The sequence below is a fragment of the Cavia porcellus genome, unplaced genomic scaffold, assembly GCF_034190915.1.
Source record: "Cavia porcellus strain 051 isolate PalLab524CR breed Dunkin Hartley unplaced genomic scaffold, mCavPor4.1 scaffold_28, whole genome shotgun sequence".
Lineage (NCBI taxonomy): Eukaryota > Metazoa > Chordata > Mammalia > Rodentia > Caviidae > Cavia > Cavia porcellus.
Window position 1 is genome coordinate 44,381,998 of NW_026947511.1, and position 18,582 is coordinate 44,400,579.

Here is an 18,582-nt window from a genome sequence, read left to right on the forward strand (position 1 = left end):
AGAACAAGTTGTAACAGCTAAACTTCAGAAGCATCCTCTTTGTCCATTAACAGATGAATAAAGAAAACGTGGTGTTTATAATAATGGAGCAGTACTCTGCAGAGAAGAAGCAGGTTGGGAGGTCAGTTTACCAAGACCATGAGAAGCCTGTCTACCAGGGAATCAGTGTAAGTCACATTAATCATCAACTGTGAGATGGTAAAGGCAACAAAAGCTCATGCTGACAAATATTCTCCAGGCCTTTAAAAAGAGTAGACTGTCACCACGACCTGGGAAACCTTTTAACACCTTAAGGCTACAGATGATTTCTAAAGGAAATCAACAATAAAAAGTCTACAAAGATAGAATTTTCATATGTATTGAATTTAAGGATTGCTATGATTTAACTTTGTGCTTTGTTACATATTTTTCAGAGTAGAAAATACCAAGGGTTTGTACATGCTATTTGAATCTTCATAACTATTGCACACTTACCTAAAATACTGGCACCTGGCCGCTAAAATTACCCGGTGGGCAGGAAAACGTTTCTTCTCCACAACGAATGTGACATCGCCGTATTCTTCTCCAATCAACAAAGCACCAATATGTTCAGACAAAATATGCACATGATCAATTTCCCCCACTGCAGTAAAGGGCCGAAGAGGGTGGCTGTTACTCATCTTGTCAAATTGGTAGTTGCTGATCTATTATAAAAAGGGGATCAGAGTTAGTAGACGAAGGGGAGTACAGTTAGCTGTGTTTATGATATATGATTCTCAAGTAAAACTTTAAATGCTTCAAAGAAACTCATGGGAGAGAACATGGATCTTCAGCAATCTCCTTATTAACTGATTTATTCCGGGAAACCACTCATTTCCACTAACTCACTGCCTTCACACCTCATCACACCAGAAAAACAAAAATGTCAGGTTCTTAAGTACCGACAGCACTCGGTGCTATCACAATCCGGAAAACTAAAACCATCACAGGTCTATGGGTTTGTTTTTGCAACTGGAGAATGAACCCAGGGATTTTGCACTAAGCTACACCATCGATAGATTGATTGAGTGAGTGATTGATTGACTTGGGGGGGGGGGGACAGGACCTAAGCTGCTAAGGACAAAGGCTCAAACTTGTGATACTCCTTCCTCAGCCTCCCAAATCCCTGGGAGTACAGTCATGTACCATCAGGAAAATTAAAATCAACATATTTTAGCAAAGATTTATTTAAGAAGGTTTGGTACAACTATGCCCAGAAAACCATTCAGGCATTGACCTATGCTTAAATTACAAACAGAATTCATAAAATAATCAGATTTCATGTAAGAGATTTTAATCTGAAAGCATCATAAATATTCTAGAAAGATAATCTGAAATAACAAAAATAATGACATTTATTAATGAAAGTTTATAGTAGCAGCCTAAGCCTCTCCCAGAGAAAGAACAACCCTGGCATTTCTCTCTAGACTATAAATTGCATCCCAGGCGCACGGCTCAGAGATCAGGACGCTGGTGTACACCACAACACTACACACACTCCACGTACAGGCGCTCCCTGATTCTCTATAAAAACATCTGAAAAATAAAAGGACATAAGTTGGTTAATGGCTTTATAGGTTAGAAAAGGGAGTTATCTTAGAAAGTCAAAAATATCTTTATTTTTAAATCCCTCATGCACTTGTAGGCTGTGCTTTCCAGTTTAAGAGCCCAGCAGCTGAGTGACAGACTTCACAGCATTCAGCACACCAGGAAAGACGGCAGTCAGCTTAGGTGAGACCCTGCCCGCCTGCTGCACTGCGTGCTGAAGGAACTGAGCCAGACACCTTCTCTCCACTCACCCTCCACACCCTCTCAACTCCACCTGAATGAGGAGGAAGCATTCAGCAGCGACTCATCTTTAAACACTATATCCACACCAATCATTAGCAAGGTGTAGAAAAACAGTCTCCTCCAACTGCAGTCAAGATCCCACAGACCAAGTCGCTTAGCTACCTACTGTCACACACCCAGCCTCTACAGAGGGGACCACCAGCAGGGCCTGTGATCCAGGAGGAATGGAGGATGGCCAGGCTAGGGGCCATCCACCCCAGGTAAGTGAGCAAACTCCTGGTCCCCCATGCTAGGAGCAAACTGCCGTTGGTGCCACAGCAAATCCAGCTCCCTCAGCTGCAGTCTCCACTTGAAGGCCTTTGAAACAAATATATTATCTCCAGTCCCTTGTGTATAAAAGACCATATGCAGTTTTAAAAGGTATATTTAGGAGCACAAACAGGTAATGTGTGATACAATAACCTAACATTTAACACAAGAAGCTAATACAGGAACAGGCAAACTTCCTGCAAAGGGCCAGGCAGTAAATTCCCTAGGCTCTGACCACTATCCCACCTTTGCTGTACAATGTAGCTCTGTGACCTAGAAGCAGCCACAGGCAGTAAGTACAATGAACATGGCTACTTTCCCAGTAACACAGAAAAAGAGTTGGACTTGGCCACAGGCCATACCACGCCAATCCATTCTACGTGAGATCAAGAATTATCACCTAGACAAAAGTCAGATGCAGTTTCTTAAATGTTTCTGCTGAGTGACCCAGATGATTTTCCATTTCCTGTGTTGGCCATGGAATTCTAAGAGCTACTGAAACCTAATTTCAAAATCCCATTCTTCTCAAAGGAATACAAATATTACCACCTAGTATTTCAAGCATGATGTATGACTCAACACACTTCTTCCCTGGCTGAAAGGATGCATACATGTCTAACAGATACACTCTCTGGCATAATATTCTCTTCATATTTTATCTAGGTCATGGCTAAGACTCAAATCACTGACTAAATGAATCTTGCTAAACAAAGATCAATTTTTGGCTAATTAGCATGGAAGAAAAATTTACAATTCAACTCACTTATGAACATTAATACTACACATGTAAATATTTTTCTTAATAGGTTCTCTAGATCTTTATTCTCAATACATATAATTTCATTTTGCTAAATTTACATTTTAATTATGTTTTTCCAAATGAAAACATAAAGAGAATATTGCTGGGTACAGAAAATAGCCACTTAGTGTGGAATAAACATGATTTCTATTGGCACACAGAAATGATTTAATTAGACTAGTATTCTCAATAAGCTTTCCACATACTGGAAACACATGGGGAGAGTAAAAAAAGAAACAAGAGATGCTTGAGTCCTACCCTTCAGAGGTTCTTAGTTAATTCATCTGGAATGGGGCCCAGGCACTGGAATCACCATCCTGAAGTGACTCCAGTGAGCAACCTGGAAAACAGCCAGTGGTCTAGACTGTTCCTGCTGTGGTACACATGTGGTTAGGAGGTGTTTGCTCCCTAAGGCTCTGTGTGTTGGACTCTTGGTCCAGGGATGGTTGGTATTAGGAGTTGGTATATAACCCAGGAGAGTTGGGGCCTAGTGGAAAGTCCTTAGGTCACTAAGGAAGTTCCCTCAGAAGGGATGAAGCTAGTTCTCTTGGGAATCCTTGGTAGTTTTCTCAAGAGGGTTACTACAAAAGCAGCAAGACCAGACCCAACTACCTCTCTGGCTTCCTGTTTCCAGATGTCACTTCTTATTCCTGCACACATTTCTGCCACTGTACTATGAGGTCCCAGGACAAAGCCAGTGCCATGCCCTTGAACCTCCGAAGCTGTGAGCTAAGTAAACCTCTTTCTTTATAAAGTTAGCCCACCTCAAGTATTTAATTATAGTAGCACAATGCTGATTAATACAGTTCACATCCCTTTGATATTCAAGTTCACAAAAATATTCACTAAGAAAATTCATTTAGTCTATTTTTTAAAAGTTATCAATGCCACACCTTATATGCAGAACAGTTTGGATAATACAATCTTTTGCAAAAGGGAACACCCAAGAGCTAGGGGAAGGTGGGAGGGAACAAAGTGGAAAGGGGTTTAAAAAAAACAAAAGCATTAAGACATATAACGTACATGTACCAACACCTCACAATGAATGTAATCATTATGTACTGCAAACACATACTAATAAAAAATAAAAAGCAAAAGTGTGCCAGGAATCACATGCTAATAAGTTAAATTGCAAATAACCCCTTCAACTTGATAATAAAATTAGAAAAAGACAAAGTTCATGGAGTGAAAATGTAATGACTTTCTTCAACTAAGTTATTTCGCCATTAACTATGTATGTGACCTCTGACAAACTTCCACAAGAGTATTTCCAGGGATGGTAAATGTTTTAGAGACCAAGTGCCTAATCTGCAACCCAAAACCCACTTATTACACACCACCAACACTGCAGTTAAATATTCTGAATATCCATCACTTAGCAACTTGGCTTCCATGTTGACAGAGAGGGTCTGGGTGCCTACTACAGTACATGTGCCATAGTACACTGTATAGCTGATATTTTTCTATGTTACATTTTATAGTTCTACTACACTGCCTTTTAATATCTCTTTCTGGTCTTTCTATAAAATCAAGGCATTTCAGCTATAAAACAAGAACACAACATGTAAAATCAAAGTTTATAAAGAGGATTGGAAGTTCTTAAAAGTTTGTGCAAGTGCATGATTACTGGGGTCGACAGTCCACCTCCTCACTGAGATGAGGATTCTATTTTCTTTCTCCTTGAGTCTGGGATGGCCATGGGATCACTTTATTTTTATCTATTTTTTTGCAGGACTGAGGTTTAAACCCAGGAGATCACGCATACTAGGCAAGTGCTCTGCCACTCAGCTACATTCCCAGTCCTTTTTATTTTTTATTTGAAGAAAGGACCTTTCTAAGTTGTCAAGGCTGCTCTTGATCATGCAGTCTCCCTGCCTCAGCCTCCCCAGTAGCTGGGAATGCAGGCATGCATCACAGCATCCAGTTTGGGGATCACTTTACCCAATAGAAGTGAGGTTCTGATAGAAGAGAACACAGTTAACTGGACATGAACTGGAGCTAGAAGAACCACAGCTAAGCCTGAGAGGCAAAACCTCAGACAGACCAGAGGCCAAGCTTCTTGACTGCAATCGAATTTTCAATCTTTGCATTCCCTGAGGCGGGCTCAAAGAGCCCTGTCTAGGGACCCCATCACCAGTCTAAGGTCCACACAGTGCACCTAAGGGACTCCAGCTCCCAGCAGCTCCACTATCCCCCTCCCCCGCCAGCTGTATGGCAGTCTCGACCCTCTTTGGAAGAGCTCTTTGTACCTGGGCTTTCTCTCAGGTACTGCACCCCTTCCTTGGGAGCATACATTCCCTATAAGCTACTGCAACTCTTCAAGCACTCCCAATCCACCAAGCTGCTGGACTGGACTCTCCCAAGTGCACTGTGCCTGTCCCAAGGACCAAGACAAAAGACAATATAGATACACCCAGGTCCTGGCCAAGGCAGAAGCCTAAATCTAGTAACATTGTCAGTCCTAAGCTGCTGGGAACCCTGAGCTGCCTTGACTACATGGAAAGTGAAAGGCCCTGAGATGGCCAGAGAAGAACCAAAGAACCTGAAAAGAAAGGAAAACCAAGACCCCATACATGAGCCCTGTCAAGTTTTTCCAGCCTGCTCACTGTCATCTGATCTACTCTAGTTGAAGGGGCAGAAATGTGTGAAAGATACTCTACATCTAATGGACCCCTTACTTTATAAATTTTACAACTGTAAACAATATCAAAATTAGTACACAAGGCCAGGGATACAGCTCAGTGGCACAGTGCCTGCCTGGCAAATACAAGGTTGAGAGTTCAATTCTCAGTACAGAAAAAAAAATTAGTACACAAGAAGGCTTAAGAGTCACCTCTTTTACCACCTATTAGGGAGGAACAGAACAAAACTCCAAGGTTCAGTATACAGTATCATGAAAGAATAATTTACAACTAAAATTAGTTTATGGTGATCATGCACTTAAAATATTTACTGAAAACCTACCAGGACTCAGGCACTGAACCAAAAGCTAGAAAGACATCCAGAACAAGTCAGAAAGCTCTGCCAGAGCTTCTAGTACAGGTCAGCAACTCCCATGAAATGCTCAAAATATCATAAAAATCTATCTGATTTTTAATATTTTATTTTGGTACTAGCATTGGAACTCAGCACACTATGCTACATCCTCAGTTTTGGTTGGTTTGGTTTGTTATTGGTGCTGTTATTTGGAGGGATTTTTGTTTCTGTTTTTTGAGACTGGGTCTCACTAAGTTGCCAGGATGGGCTCAAACTTGTGGTCTGCACCTCAGCCTCTCAGAGTACTGAATTACGGATATGCACCCCCATGCCTATTGTATTTAAAGTATGACACAACCTATAATGAGAAGTTGAAATCACTTCCCAATTTAATATCACATTTCTCAATCCTTTTTCTAAGAGTACAAATTATTTGAAAAGGTTGTTGGTGTGATGAAAGAACTTTTTTCTATAAAAGTAGTTTTGAGAACTATCCAGCTGCTTTAAAGATCAAAATTCTATAGGTTCTATGTCTAGAGTCCCTACATCACCCCAGGTTCAATGATAATTAGAATGGCTCATATGGTTCAGTATATAGTCACAAGGTATGATCAAAATATAAGATGCATGCCTAAAATTCTTAAAAATTATCATAAAAGACATATTACCATTAATCTCCTCCAAAACCCTCATTTCAAACACAATTATCAATCTTGCAACTTTCTGAAGCAATTCTGGAAGTCCTCTTGGGTCTGTATAAAGTCTGATCAGAAATACAGGGAATGCTGCTGCTGAGTGCCGCCCAGTAAAGGTGAGCTCACAAAACACCACATTGTGTCCTCATCCACCTTCTCCGGGGATCTGGCGCTGTGCAATTGCGGGCTCCTCCCCAAGCCAGAATGACCAGGAAGTTAAAGTTCTGAATCTATTTAAGACACAGGGAATCATGACAGCAACTAAAAACACTCACAAAGATGCAACCATTTCAGGAAGTGGCAAGAATGATAATATAACTGTGCTCCAGGAAATGGGGAATATTTTGAAAAGAATTAAAGGCAATGTGATCTTTTACTGTAACAAATCCTTTTTGTCTTTTTTTAAGACAGGGTCTTGCTACACAGTGCAGACTGGCCTTGGGCTCAGACTGGCCTTGAGCTCACCCTGTAGCCCAGGCCAGTCTCAAACTTGCAATGATCCTCCTGCCTCAGTCTCCTGAGCGCTGGGATTACAGGAGTGCGCCACCAGGTTCAGCAATAAATTTTAAAAATTAAAACTTTCATGATATTTTCTGTCACACATTTCTATTCATAGATGTGATTTACTATGGCAAAAGTACACAAAGCAAAATCAGCAAAGGAAAGAAATTTTAAAAATGGGAGACAAAGCTCAAGGAAAACAAGCCAAAGAAAGCCCACATCACGAGTTTTGACAGCACAGGAAGCCCATGAAGAGACTCAACACTCAGAATGTGTAATAGGGGCTTTCCATCTAGGTAGCTCCTGCCTGGAATGGACCCAAATTTCAGCATCTCAGAAGGAAAACTGTTGTGCAGCTTAGCCATAATGCAGCCCTCTCATCAAGGAACCCCTCCTTGACTGGAATCCCCAGATGCCAATCAAGGGCCAACCTTGCAATGAAGCCTTTCCAATGATGACCAGTTCATTCTTACTCTGTTAACTCTCTTCTGCGTCGCTCCAAAAATGAGAAGATCTCATAATGTCATAAAAAGCACAGAAGAAAAAGTCTATCTACCTAATGTGCACATCATGTATAAACCTATTTGGGTAAGTGAGAAGGGTCCTTAACAAAACACTAACAACAACATACTCCAACGACCCAGTGGACTCCTAAATCCTAGGCTCTCATTACGCCACACAGTGCTATGGACAGGATTCTTCAAACTTTGAAGATCACTCCAATGTTAGTTATTGTTCTTGAGTGTATAGGAAGAAGTTTTCTACTTCATCTTACAAAGTCAATATAACTTTTGTTTTTATTTGATTTTAGGGGGTTTTGTTTTGTTTTTGAGATAGGGTCTCACTATATTGTCTAAGCTGGAACTCACTATGCAGCCCAGGTTGCCCGCAAACTCCCAGTGTCCTCTTGCCTCAGCCTCCCAAGTGCTCGGATTATAGGCATATGCCACCATGCCTGTCTCTGAAGTCGACATAACTTTGACATGAAGGTATGACTATACTCAAACACTCAAAAACTAATATTAATGAAAAAATATCCAACATACAATATTAGGCAACAGAATTAAGAAGAAGGACTCATAGGGTTGGGGATTTAGGTCAGTGACACACGTGTGTCTGCCTGGCAAAGCGCAAGGTTATGAGTTCAATCCCTGTTACCAAAAAAGGGACTCATAACAAAGATGATGAATTTCAGCGAGAGATGAGCGGCTATGACTGTACTTCTGTGCTTACTAGCACGACTATGGCCCTGGGTCCAATAGTCACACACACGAAAAAAAGGACCGATGAATATAAGAAACAATAACTCCTGGAATTAAAAGGCCAAAAAGAAAAATTCATGTAATTACTCAATAGAGCTAAAGTATTTCAAAAACAGTTACAAGTTTACAAAGTTTTAAATGACTAGGAATAAAAGAGTATCTCAATAATTTGATATATACATATACAGCCTAAAAGATGTAAGGACAGGGTTAATAAAACACAAGAAGCATTCTGAGATTAGTATGTCTAGGGTTGGAGATATAATTCAGTGGCACAAGCACCTGACTGGCAAGTGCGACATAGTGAGTTCAATCCCTGGTACCAAAAAAAAAGAAAAGATAAGGATGTCTACTCATTACTATTAACATTTTCAGGAGCAAAATACAATACAAATAAGGAGACCAAATTAAAGAAACAAAGATGTAAAGTAATATTTACAGAGGCCGATTATCCAAATGAAAATTTCTTAAGAAAAAAAAATTAGAGAATATAAAGAATGTAAGAAAGGTTCACTAAAGGGACCATGTAATATAATTATATGAAAATATACAGCATTCTTCCATGCCAAAGCAACCAAAATATGAGGGAAAAGATTTGAAAATTATAACTGCAAAATATATGCAAGGCTTAGAAACAAACTCACGGGATATGTAATGCAAATTATAAAATCCCACTGAAGGACTTAAAAAACTTTACAGTATTACACAGTGAACCTAACAACGTTACATGATAGAAACTTCAGAGAGCAAAACTCAACAAAATATTTTGGACAATCGCAGTTTAAAAATTGTCAAATGGACACACATATTAGAAAATTAATTAATAATAAGAATTTTACATTGATCCTGAGGTTTCTGTTTTTATTTTGTTGTGTTTTTAAAATGCCAGATAACGAAACCAGAGCCTCAAGCACAGCTAGGCAAAGGCTGTACCACTCAATGAGCTACAGCCTTGCCCCTTATTAAAACGGTTTTTTAAAGCTGAGAAACAGTGCTAATTAATCCATGAATTAAACATAATCCTGATCAGAACCACAGTGGACTCTTTAAAATGAACTGAGGTAAGAGATTTCAAATGGAAGAATATATATATAATCTTGAATACATACTGAAAAAGAGAAGCACTCAAAGGGAACAGCTTAACAGATTAAAAAAAAAAAAAAAAGCAAATCACAAACCAAAGCATTGAAATGTCACATAAGAGAAATAGCTTGTTAGGACATATTAACGCAGAAATAAATGCATAGGTGTAGTGTTTTTTAATCCAATAGGGGAAAACATGGATTTTTTAAAATGTTGGCTAGCATCTTGAAAACATAAACTCAATAATCACACAAAATACAAAATTTGCCAAGGCTCAGCGGCACAGCGCCTGCCAAGTGCAAGGTCATGAGTTTGATTACCAACACCAAAATAAATAAGTAAATAAGCCTTTCCCCCTTTAATTTTGTCTGTCAGGTATTTTGTCTCAGCAAGGAGAAAGGTAACTAATAAAAGAACCATATATTAACTCTAAAGATGAAAATCAACAACTTGAAGGCAAGGAAAAAAGCACATCACAAGACAGGCCAAAAGAAAAAAGAAAAAAAAGTTCATTACACTAACACAGGTGCACCAGACACCTGGGCAGCACTGCCTTCAAGGACACACTGCCTGATCCATCCCACCTTTGGGTACCTACCTAAGAGATTTTCAGAGGGACTTTTCCAGCCTCAAGGCAGATTTTCTCCGAGGGCAAGTGCTCTGACACTTATTCCTTTAACAGTCATGGAGCCCAAACTTGCTGATTTCCACAAGATAAGGCAAGGGTCTAACCCAATCGCTCCAACGGTTCCCACAAGGAGAGAGGAAGAAGTGCAGGAAGACAGGGCAAGCCAGGACTTAGTCTAAGAGGGGACAGGAATATCTCAACTAGAAAATGGTACCCAATACAATTATCAGCTGAGAGAAATGGGTCCTTGTACAGATTTATGTACCATAAACAGTAAAGAAACTATACTGCTTTTCTTGGTTAACTTTCATTAATTCAATTGCATCAAAACAAAAAACAAAAATCACTAAAGCAGCAGTACTAAAAATAAGAGGGCTACTGCCTATTTATTATGCAATAAGAAACCCACAGCCATTTGTTCTAACCAAAATAATAAACAATGTCCATCAATAAAGTGAACACCATATGTAGCTCATAACGCTGTAATGTTACAACTGCCTCCCTCAGAGGAAAAAACCAAGTTGACCTAAGAATCAGTTCTTGATTTAAAGCTCACTTTCAGCAGAACCGATGACAAACTGTACCGTAACAAGGGCTAACTACATTCTTCAGAATTAAAGTTTATTCTCTAGGGTTTAATCAGGAAATATTTGATGAACAAAAGTCCACTAGGTGAAGTCCTTGAAGTGCGCCTGCATCTCCCCTGGGAAGCCCTCTCAGCCCTGTGCATTTCCTGACTGTAAGGCCTTTATGGGGAAAAAAGACCTTCTGCTCTTTAATTGCAATATATAAATGATCTTTCTCTTGAGGAAAGAGATGGCATTTACAAGCATATGGTTTAGCAATTTCTTTCTGCTCTTGGTACCCATGTGGTGTGTAATTTGAAGGAGTATTCCTTAAACTTTAAATTAGTATCGCTTGGGGAGATAGATGGTGTCCTATTGCATCTTAAACACTCAGAAAAAAAGCCACATTCCACTTTCTCATAGTAAGGATACCTCATTTCTTTTGATATATATTCTACACTTATTATCTGAAAGTCTGAATAAAAAGGTGAAGACTGACCACACTGGTAGATACAACCTTGATTCTGATATTCTGTAACCCTTGCAAAAAAATATCCTCACTTGGGCAGTAAATGTTGCTGTGAGGGACACAGCTGAGGTTCACATGGAAGGACTTCTGACACAGCTTTTTCTCTGGAAAAGACTATCATGTCCACAAGATTATTTTATCATGAGGGCATGGAACTCCATTTATCAATTACCATATTGATTTTCCACTTTTTTGCCAAACAATAAACTAGTTTCTGAATCTATCTCGAATTCATTCTACTATAGACAGGCAAGTTACGCAGAAGACAGCAAGCAAGCAGGAGAGGCCCTGGGCTCAAGATAAAGTCAGGATGATCGGGCCTGAGTCGGATAAACTGCTCAAGGTCAAAGCTAGTGAGAAGCAGATGGATAATTAAGCTCTGGGATATAGTGAGGGAGGAAATGACCAGTGATGGATGACCACTAGGACAACTTCTGCTCCTGCCTACCTGGAAAATGGCCTTCCTTCTCACTTTGCTGTTCTAATATGCCACTGGGATAGGACAGAGGCCAAAAGTACCTGTAGACACGGGCGTGCTCCAAGCTCACTCCTCACAGCCGTTCCTAGTTTAAGTAAACTCGCTTTAGTTCTGTAGGCTGGTCTTAGTCTGACTCAGAGTGGTACGAGGCCAGGGTCAAGAAGTTCCCATGGCAACCCACTTTTGGGTCCCCCTTCCCATTACTGGAAGCTATTTTCTCTTAATAAAGATTCCTCCTCTCTACTCCCTTAGTCTCCAATTTCATTCTTCAATCTAGTGAGATACAGATCACACCATTATGATTGACAACAGATTTACTGAGCCATCTTCATAATACAGGCCCAGTGCCAGATGACAGAAAACACAAAGATTAAGAAAGCTTTTACCTTTGAAAAATTCATTGTCTATTGAGAGAGGTAGGATAACATTAGCTTTAGAATTAGTGGGCTATGATTTTATGGTTTTTAGAAAGTCAAACACTTCCATAAGTACCTACTAAAACTAGGGATGCTTACCAGAATATTATATGACCAGGAACTCTGAAAATCACACTTGTTTTTTATTCTTTTATCAGAGTAAAATTTAATACAATATTCAAATATTACAACTGGCTACTAACCTCCAAATCAGGGTGCTTAGTTCCTAGAGACCACAAAATACAAAATTGTGTATTTCTTCCCACAAGGATCTGGGAAGAAAACATTGACATTTCTATTGATACCTATTTTTAACCAAGGAAAACTATAAAACATTATACTTCACTGCCTTCCTCTCATGATCAGCATTCCAAAAACAGTCTGTCACATAGGATAAATAATGGGAATTCCACAAATAGGTAGTGCTAAAGGTAATGTCTTTACTTGTTCATGGAAAGTAGTAAGTTTATATGTGCCTGCTTAAGTGAATTTTCCAAATGTTCCAAATGTTTTAATTAAATTGTCACTCAGGAAATGACAAATGGATTTAAAATGTTCCTACAAGGAAACTACATGGTTAGAACAAGCAAGTAAGAAAACAGCCAAACAACTCTGGAATTCAGATTTTATCAGGTGGTATCCCCAAAATCTGAGATGATCAAGGTCATCTGAAACATAAACTATAATTATTAAAAGGCACTAAAACATTTGAGTATTTGTTTTAAACCAAAACAAACTTAAAATAAAAATTACATTTTGATAACAAATAAACATCTTGTAGTAGGAACCAGAAAGTCCTTCTCAAGGAAAATGACTAAGGAATGAGTGCACCTCACGGTAGGTGAAAATGCAGTATACAATCCTCAATACTGAACGGAGGAAAAAAGTGGCTCTTAGCTGGACACAAAAGCATTTATTTGTACTTAGGAGCTGAACCAGCCTGGAAAACAAAGTGCAACACCATCTCAAAACATAAACTAAAATTTTAAAAAAAATGAGTATCTACTACTAATCGAAAACAATATAAGCAAGGCACTGTGTAGAGTACTTTTTACATATTATACAATATTCAGAGAACTTTACTAGGTAGGTATTGTACTTTTTAACTTTCTGCTTTACAGATGAGAAACTGATATACACGCAAGATCAAATAACTTAACCAAAGACACAGCTGATAAATAGTCTGCCAATGTCCCGAACTTAGAAGAGCTATGCCGTAGTGACATGAGAGAAAACACAAATTATTCTTACTATGACTTTTGATCTACCAATTAGTTCCTCAGGCCACCAGTTCTAAAATACTAATATACCCTATTCAGACCAGGTAAAATATGCCACTGGTGATGAGAACAAAGTGCTGTTTTTCAAGTCATCTCTTACATGCACATTTGTTTCACTCATTATAAGAAGGATAATTCATATTCAATCTATAACACAAAGCCCAGTTACTAGAAATTACAGAATAAGACTATTGACATAAATATGTATCAATACATTCAAATGGGTTCACTGAACAATCTGTAACAAATTCAAGTAACACTAGTAATTTATAGTTTAAAAAAACTAGGAACAGCTGAAAAGTTCAACTCAATATATACTGATAGGTCTTTCCAAAAACATAAGTAAATGAGATAGGAGCTTTGTAATGTTACATGGTAAAGCGGAGGCAGACCTAGAACAATAATCAGAATTATTTATACACTCTCACAACATTATGCTAATGTAGCTTTATGAATGCCACGTTTTGCATACCCTTAATGCTTCACTTGATTATTAATAAGCTGGCAAAGGATATGTATAAATGAAAGACTATGGAGATTGCCTGTTATTTGCCAATTTTGGTTTTTAATCAGGGCCCATCAGTGGCCTTAGGCCACTTCTGAAAAATGTTCTGGGCTAGGCAATGCTCCAGGCTCACGTTGGCAATGATAGCTGGTTCTGTGGTGACTAAGACAAGCTACTGATTCATTTTTCAATCACAAAATACCTAAGACTGCCAAGGCCAAAAGAGAAATAAAGAACCCAATTTATAACGTGCAGTATTGTTTTTATTTTCTATTAAATTCAAGCCTTTCTGGGTCCCGCTTCTAATTACAACTTTTCCTTCAAACAAACAAAAAACATGCAAATAGGATATCCTTGAACAAAGTAGTTTCAAATGGCCCAAATGAGCTTCATTGGGAGACAGAACAATGAGACTCCTGGCTTCTTTCTCTTTCCCTTGGACATTCATCACATCCCCCCCAACCCAACACTCACTCCAGGGCGAGAGGGAGGGTGTTGCCTGGCTCTGGTGCCTTCCAGCCACCTCTGCAGCTGCCTTGGCTACCACTGCTAAGCCGCCAACGTCTTCTGTGACCCCGACAGGGATGTGGCTGGGCTGGTGGCCTTGCAGTCCCTTGGCTGCTGCCTCTACTACACCTCCCTAAAAAGCAGCCCAAGGACCACACCTGACAGCACAGAGATCACAGTCAGATTAGGGCTGTGGTTATCCCCCAAATCCTCCAAACCCTAATGAGTCATGATCAACACCGCTGCTACCCCTAGAAACACCCTTTAGAAGTATAATGTTGGCCCCCACGGCTTCCATGGAAACAGTACAGCTATCAATAAAGCAGCTGTATCTCCCAGCAGTTTAGCAGGATGTCATCATGACAGATGAAGCTGTTCTAGACCCCTACGCTGCTTGAGAGAACTCTGCTCCAGCCACAGCGACACCATGTATGGGAACCTTCAGGTACAACAGCCACTGATGGCCAATGATCACAAAGATGACTGCCCCACAGCCTTTCCAGATAACTGTCCCCTGCACCACCACTCCAAAGGTCCAATTTTAAATGTTCATCAGTACAGGACACTGCACACACACAGCCCACCTTTCTCTATATAAGCGGTGTTACCTTCACTGTCCTTGGGCCACTGTAAGATGGTCCTCTCCTGTGCTGCACCATGCCCCCACCCATAAGGGAGCTTTACTTGTTCAGGGAGCTTTACTCCTGACCCATGCCTTTCACCCAGGTACAGTGGTCTGAGATGGTTGCACTAAAAAAGAGTTGATAACTCCGAGGGCCACTAGCCTGGAGTGTGGTTAGGAGCCAGAGGACTGCTACAATGCTCCAGAGAGCAGCACGGAACTGACAGTGGGGAGGAATTAAAGAGATAGGAACAGCAGACCTGCAAAGACCTGTGGAGGAACCTGAAAGAGACACCAGAAGCTGTTGGCCAGGTTCTAGAAGGCCACCAATTGGTTACTGAATTGGCTGAGAGCTACCAAGTTGCTAACATGCAAGGTTACACTGAAAGCTGGCCCTCAGATCTCAGAGTAGCAACATAAAGAGTCAACAGTCTCTGACGCTAAAAGCTCTAAGCCCCTAACATCCAGGGAACTGCAGTTTGAAAACCCGTTTCTATGGGACTTGAGCAAAACACCCTCAGTCCATTGCTAACAATCTATGGTAAAGTTCCTCCCCAGCATGGAAGCCTACTGTTGCTCCTGCTTTCTTCCTTACAAAGTATCTTCTTCGAAACATGTTTGGCAAAGAGGTTAGATGCAAACATTTACCAGATTTTCTCAGTCTAAGTGCTTATAAACTGAGTGCTTCCATCATCCAGCCACCAACCTTCCCTCAGGCTTCCAGCTTTTGCTTGCTGCGTGTGTGAATTGTAAGTCAAGTTTCCATAACGTGATGACTTTGGTAGACAAAGACTGCAGCTCTCGGAAGTAGCTATCAATTTACAGTTTACACTACTCTCCTTTTGAGGCTCTCAGCCTTCTGGTCCCAAACTCCCTGAAAACTACATGATCTGTATGCTCAAAGCAAAAAAATATATTTAGCTAGAGCCACAAAACAAGGAAGCCGTGATGGGAATGGACGTTAGTAGTTGTAATAATATTTGAAAATATAGGTCACACCATTTCTTTTTAATTTCTTTAGCAACAACTTATGCGTCTATAATATTCTTGCCCAATCTAACTTATATGATATTTTCCTAATTAATAAAGGTTATTACAGCATGAACTCCCATTAAAGCAATGGAATCATCAATTGTGGCAATTTAATTTCTTCATAGCAAAGCTACTGTGAACATCTGCATTATTGTCTGCATAAAGGAAATTGGCTTTTCATTTGTACAATGCTATAACAATGTTGTACTGTGCATTCTTTGATTGCAATTTGTTAAACCCCAATACCTTGGCTCTTTTCTGTGAAAGTGTAAAATAAAAAAGATCAACTCTGAGAAATCAGTTCATATTAAAATCATGATTTACAAGTTTATGCCATTCTAAATATAATCTAAAAAAAGTTCATAAATTACACTAATCTGTTTTTTCCCTCTATAAATTATCTTTTTAATGAGTCCTGTATTTAACTCTAACACAACATTCTCTACTGTGATTAAAAAAAAACAGACAAAACTCAGATAATTACCCTCATGTAACCTGGAAGTTACTAATCAAAATGAGTCACTGACTTAACTAGCTAGGTAGCCACTGATGTGACCAAGACCTCTTCTCAAAGTGAAAATAGGGTAAAGGTAAGAATGAGTGACAGACACAGGCCAGGTCAACAACTTTCACCTTAGAAACAGAAAACCTGGGGCAAAAGGTCACCAAGTCCAAGAAGTTCACGTCTCCTAAGATAAACAAAATGGATTTTTCCTACAGAACTATCACCATTTCATGCTTCAAATTTACACTTATTCCTAAACTTCCAGGAATCAATGAATAAGTAAAATGTGGTCTTCCTTTCACTGTCTTCCAGTATAAATTTACAAACTTTACTCATACTGTGGAAGAATAAAATCCATTTTTAAAAAAGAGTAATATGTTTCTCCTTTTGTTTTTTTGTTTGTTTGTTTGTTTTTTGTCTTTTTCATTTTTATCGGTACCAGGGATCGACTTAGGACCGCTTGCTTACAAGGCAGGTGCTTATGCCACTGTGCTAAATCCCCAGCCCCTTCTCCTTTTGTTTTACAACAAAAATTGTAAAGAATAGTGGCGAGGTCTTCTGCATTCCACGCACTAACACACACTACCAAGACACTGCTGAATAATTGATGAGCTTATGATTAGACTGCTATTCCTGGTTTTGAATGTTTATGCACCAAATTTAATTCAAACATAGAATTTCATCAGTTGATCTTTACATAAAATCATCTTGTATGTGACCACTCAGCTACAGCACCAACTTGGGCTGTGACTGACACAAATACTCACAGCAAAGGACAGTAGAACCATGCTTTTACAAGAGCAGCTTACACAGCAGGCATCATACAAATAAAATACATTGACACAGGAAAAGAAAACCTACCCCATGCAAACAGAAAACCTTTTGAAGGTCATTTCTAAGAGGAAAATAAGTTGTGGTTAATAAAAATTTTAAATGCCACTACATTAGACCTCATTTCCCTGATAAGCATCACCGACAAACACAAAACTATCTCAAGTGTGGCTGAAAGAAAGGCTGTAATAGACAAAGGCCTGTAGTCTGTTTTCTTCTCAGGGTTTATAGATGAAGCAGCTTGTGTACTTGGCAAATAAGGTGAAATCAGCTGTTGCTGATAAAAGAATCACACAATATTCTCTTTGCTATAGCCATGAATAAAGTAACCCAAATATCTGGTGGAACAGGTGGGGTTTAGATAAAGGAGTAAGGTAGATTTTTAAGGTTATTAAATGAAAAATACTCCATGCAGACAACATGGCAAGAGCAGAAAAGTGGGTGGCACTAAGGGAAAATGTGAGATCCAAAAGGAATTTGTTTTTAGTAACAACAGAAAAGATAGAAATACATAAAACACTGATGGAACCTTGCAATGTAAAATAAATCTAAACTAAGATGCCTTGAAAGGAACAAAGATCACAAACTGGGAAGGGCTCACAGTCCCGCTCCTAACGTCTTGGCAAATCATTTCGAGTCCCTAAATAAGACCCAGTCTCTACCTTAATAAAGGAGGTAAGGACTCAGGCTACATTCTGTAGTTTTTGAAGAAATATATATATATATTTTTAAAAACCCACAATTTTAAGTCATGAATGTAAAAAATGGTATTCTCATGTTATTGGAAGTATAAACTCATTCGGCTTTTTGGAGGTCATTCCTGCAGATGTTACCAATTTTAAAAATATATTTTCTATAGCCTAGCAACTGTGCTTCTAAGAATATACATATCAGGCTATTATTTATTACAGCATTGATAATTGTTTTAAAAAGCTGGGGGAATGAAATGTCCACCACAACAGTGAGTGCAAAATAAATTATAATACATCCGTATAATGCAGCCATTGATAAGCATGGAATTAAACCTAAGCTCCAAAGTACAGCACAAAATATAAGCAAGCCTCAATACAATGACTCAGTTTTGTAAACACAAGTATGTATAGACATGTGAGACTATACATACATATGTGTACATGCTTGGCATCTAGCAAGGACCTAAATCTCTATCTACTTAATTAAATACAAACAGAAAAAAGGACTTCAAGTACCACACTGTGAAAAACAATAAACTCCAGGAAAGGGTAGGAGT

At 39.2% G+C, this 18,582-nt stretch overlaps 1 protein-coding gene across 4 annotated transcripts in view; it reads right to left on the reverse strand.

The window, feature by feature from the left end:
* The window catches only part of Btbd9 (BTB domain containing 9), a 376,842-nt gene that overhangs the window by 336,066 nt on the left and 22,194 nt on the right, over positions 1-18,582 (reverse strand). For all 4 annotated transcript variants that reach the window (XM_003473890.5, XM_013156628.3, XM_013156629.3 and 1 more), the window contains exon 2: positions 475-683. In XM_003473890.5, coding sequence (XP_003473938.1) covers positions 475-659 — 185 coding nt within the window. In that variant the 5' untranslated portion in view covers positions 660-683. The remainder of the gene's footprint in view (positions 1-474; positions 684-18,582) is intronic.